This window comes from Micromesistius poutassou (assembly GCF_964030765.1).
Source record: "Micromesistius poutassou genome assembly, contig: SCAFFOLD_303, whole genome shotgun sequence".
Taxonomy (NCBI): domain Eukaryota; kingdom Metazoa; phylum Chordata; class Actinopteri; order Gadiformes; family Gadidae; genus Micromesistius; species Micromesistius poutassou.
Genome location: NW_028178104.1, coordinates 66,989 through 70,876, shown reverse-complemented (window position 1 = coordinate 70,876; position 3,888 = coordinate 66,989). Strand labels below are relative to the sequence as shown.

Here is a 3,888-nt window from a genome sequence, read left to right as displayed (position 1 = left end):
GTGACTGTCTGACTGTCTGTCTGTCTGACTGACTGTCTGACTGACTGACTGACTGACTGACTGACTGTTGCTCTGGGCCTCATCACCACGTTGGGCAGTTTAACTGAATTTGGAGTTCTGCATTCTGAACACAACAGAACTTGTAATATTCATAATAAATCTGCATTTTCTATATAACTCATATTTTCAACATTTTCTCTCAATTAAAATATTCCAATGTGCCAGTTGAAAGGTGAAGCTTTATTGATGATTACTTATTTGCAGAAAACCAACAAGAGAAATGATTCATGGTTTACTTTCATCAGCACACAAAATTACTCTATAACAACTTAATGTTGTCATGGTGATGTCCTCTTCATGTTGTCATGGTGATGTCCTCTTCATGTTGTCATGGTGATGTCCTCTTCATGTTGTCATGGTGATGCAGCCATGGTGGTTGTGTCATCAGGATGCGGTCATGATGTCATGGTGGCGCTGTCGTCATGGCGGTGTCGTCACGGCGCTGTCGTCACGGCGCTGTCGTCATGGCGACGCGCGGTGCTTGTGGGGTTCTTTGACGTGGTCGACGTCAAACTGGACTTTCCTCTGGGCCCTCTGGAGAGACACAAGGGGGCGCCGGTCAGCCACCCAATCACCACACAGCCTCAGAGTGGAGGGGGCGGTCCTACCAGTTTGTGGGCGGGGCATCTGCCTTCACGTCCAATGTCCCGTTGTCTCCGCTCGGTCCTCTCCCAGTCGTCCAACCAGAGCTGCCGTCTGAACTCTGACTGCCGCAGCGTGATTCGCTGGAAGATGGCCTGGTTCTGAGAGCTGACCTGAGCCAGGTCCGCTCGCCTCCGCTCAGCGTTCAGACTGGTTAGAAGAACACAGACCTCCGCTCAGAGGTCAGACTGGTTAGAAGAACACAGAGCTCCGTTCAGAGGTCAGACTGGTTAGAAGAACACAGACCAGGACGTACTGCCACCTATTGCTCTTTATTCTGTCAAACAATAAAGGTCATTTCTATCTATATGATATATATATATATTAATAAATGTGATTTATATTCATTATGTATTTAACAAGCATAATTGATTTCTGAAACCAATTTCCTTTACTGTTACTATAGCGACGCTTGACCTGCCCGCTGTTGCTACGATGACGAGACAAACCATTAATGATGAACCTTGTAGAATATTCTGTATGTAGAGACTCTTATTGTGGAGGCTACTGTTTCTAATGCTGTCCTGTAGAGGCTCTTATTGTGGAGGCTGGTCATGAGGTTTAGTATTGTAAAAAAACATTCAGCAGTATAAAAGTTGCATTTGATGCAAGGTACTATCAGATATGGCACTGTCAGTACTGTTAGGCACTGGGTCAGTACTGTTAGGCACTGGGTCAGTACTGTTAGGCACTGGGTCAGTACTGCTGGGCACTGTCAGTACTGCTGGGCACTGTCAGTACTGTTAGGCACTGGGTCAGTACTGCTGGACACTGTCAGTACTGCTGGGCACTGTCAGTACTGTTAGACACTGGGTCAGTACTGTTAGACACTGGGTCAGTACTGCTGGACACTGTCAGTACTGTTAGACACTGGGTCAGTACTGCTGGACACTGTCAGTACTGCGTTGGGGGGGTAGGTGATCAGGGCTCTGACCTGCGTTGGGGGGGTAGGTGATCAGGGCTCTGACCTGCGTTGGGGGGGTAGGTGATCAGGGCTCTGACCTGCGTTGGGGGGGTAGGTGATCAGGGCTCTGACCTGCGTTGGGGGGGTAGGTGATCAGGGCTCTGACCTGCGTTGGGGGGGTAGGTGATCAGGGCTCTGACCTGCGTTGGGGGGGTAGGTGATCAGGGCTCTGACCTGCGTTGGGGGGGTAGGTGATCAGGGCTCTGACCTGCGTTGGGGGGGTAGGTGATCAGGGCTCTGACCTGCGTTGGGGGTAGAGGTTCCAGTTGTCCAGCTGGCCTCTGGACTGCATGATCCCCGAGAGTTTGGAGGACAGCTGCTTATTATCGCGGTTGATGTCGGCTAGCCGCTCCTCTTGTAGCTACAGCATCCAGACCATGAGGCTATGTTAGCATTCAAGCTAGAGGGTTAGCATTAAAGCCACACGGTTACAGATAGAGGGGTTAGCATTATAGCTACAAGGCTATGTTAGCATTAAAGCTACAAGGTTACAGGTAGAGGGGTTAGCATTATAGCTATAAGGCTATGTTATCATTATAGCTAAAGGGTTAGCATTATAGCTACATGTTACACATAGAGAGGTTAGCATTATAGCTACAAGGTTACAGGTAGAGGGGTTAGCATTATAGCTACAAGGTTACAGGTAGAGGGGTTAGCATTATAACTATAAGGCTATGTTAGCATTATAGCTAGAGGGTTAGCATTATAGCTACATGTTACACATAGAGAGGTTAGCATTATAGCTACAAGGTTACAGGTAGGGGGGTTAGCATTATAGCTACAAGGTTACAGGTAGGGGGTTAGCATTATAGCTACAAGGTTACAGGTAGGGGGTTAGCATTATAGCTATAGGTTAATGGTGGATTGGAGTGTTGGTATTTTAGCTAGGATGTTAGCGTTCTGGCTAGAGGGTTAGCATTAGCTGCTGATGGAGTTGGCCCAGTATGACCAGTATGACCAGTACGACCAGTACGCCTGCTCTAATGCCCCACTGACCTGCAGCTTCTTCAGTTTGAGGGTCACATGAGCCGGAGTTCTGATGCCTTTAGTGTCAACAACTGGCAGAGCTGAGTTCACCTGGACAGGTAACAACAACAGGTAACAACAGCACAACAACAATAGGACAACAACAGGTAACAACAGCACAACAACAGGTAACAACAGCACAACAACAGGACAACAACAGCACAACAACAACAGGACAACAACAGGTAACAACAGCACAACAACAGGACAACAACAGGTAACAACAGCACAACAACAACAACAGGTAACAACAGCACAACAACAGGACAACAACTACAGGTACTACAGGTTTTACAGTAACTACGGTAACAGGTTACTATAGCGACAGGTAGTGACATTACCCCAGCAGGTTACCACAGGGTTAGGGTTAGGGTGGGGTGGGGTTAGGGTGAGGGGGGGTGAGGGTTAGGGGGGTGAGGGTTAGAGTGGGGGGGGGGGGGGTTGGGGGGGGGTGAGGGTACCTACCCGGTGGCGGTGGGCCCGGTAGCGGTCGTGGTCCCAGCGCTGCTGCAGGTAGAGGTTGGTGCTGGGCTGCAGGGGGGCGTAGCAGAGAGGGCGCCGCTCCAGGGGCCCCACAGAACCGGCCCGCGCACTCGCCATCTCTCTACCTCCCTGTCTGTCTCTCTAGCTCCCTGTCTGTCTCTCTAGCTCCCTGTCTGTCTCGCTACCTCCCTGTCTGTCTCGCTACCTCCCTGTCTGTCTCTCTAGCTCCCTGTCTGTCTCTCTACCTCTCTCTCTAGCTCCCTGTCTGTCTCTCTACCTCTCTCTCTAGCTCCCTGTCTCTCTCTCTACCTCTCTCTCTAGCTGCCTGTCTGTCTCTCTACCTCTCTCTCTAGCTCCCTGTCTGTCTCTCTACCTCTCTCTCTAGCTGCCTGTTTGTCTCTCTACCTCTCTCTCTAGCTCCCTGTCTGTCTCTCTACCTCTCTCTCTAGCTCCCTGTCTGTCTCTCTACCTCTCTCTCTAGCTCCCTGTCTGTCTCTCTACCTCTCTCTCTAGCTCCCTGTCTCTCTCTCTAGCTGCCCGTCTGTCTCTCTACCTCTCTCTCTAGCTGCCCGTCTGTCTCTCTACCTCTCTCTCTAGCTGCCCGTCTGTCTCTCTACCTCTCTCTCTAGCTCCCTGTCTGTCTCTCTACCTCTCTCTCTAGCTCCCTGTCTGTCTCTCTAGCTCCCTGTCGATGTCTTCTCCTTCTCTAATGT

The 3,888-nt window shown here is 50.2% G+C and overlaps 1 protein-coding gene across 1 annotated transcript; it reads right to left on the bottom strand.

The window, feature by feature from the left end:
- Positions 1-220: 220 nt before the first annotated feature.
- LOC311374790 (sperm axonemal maintenance protein CFAP97D1-like) lies at positions 221-3,888 on the bottom strand. Its single transcript, XM_084490555.1, has 7 exons — positions 3,793-3,888; positions 3,485-3,664; positions 3,158-3,360; positions 2,663-2,743; positions 1,909-2,027; positions 669-852; positions 221-594 (listed from the first exon to the last, which is right to left on the bottom strand). Exons 3-7 carry the CDS (start codon positions 3,290-3,292, stop codon positions 523-525), a joined length of 591 nt encoding a protein of 196 aa, XP_084346681.1. The 5' UTR covers positions 3,293-3,360; positions 3,485-3,664; positions 3,793-3,888; the 3' UTR covers positions 221-522.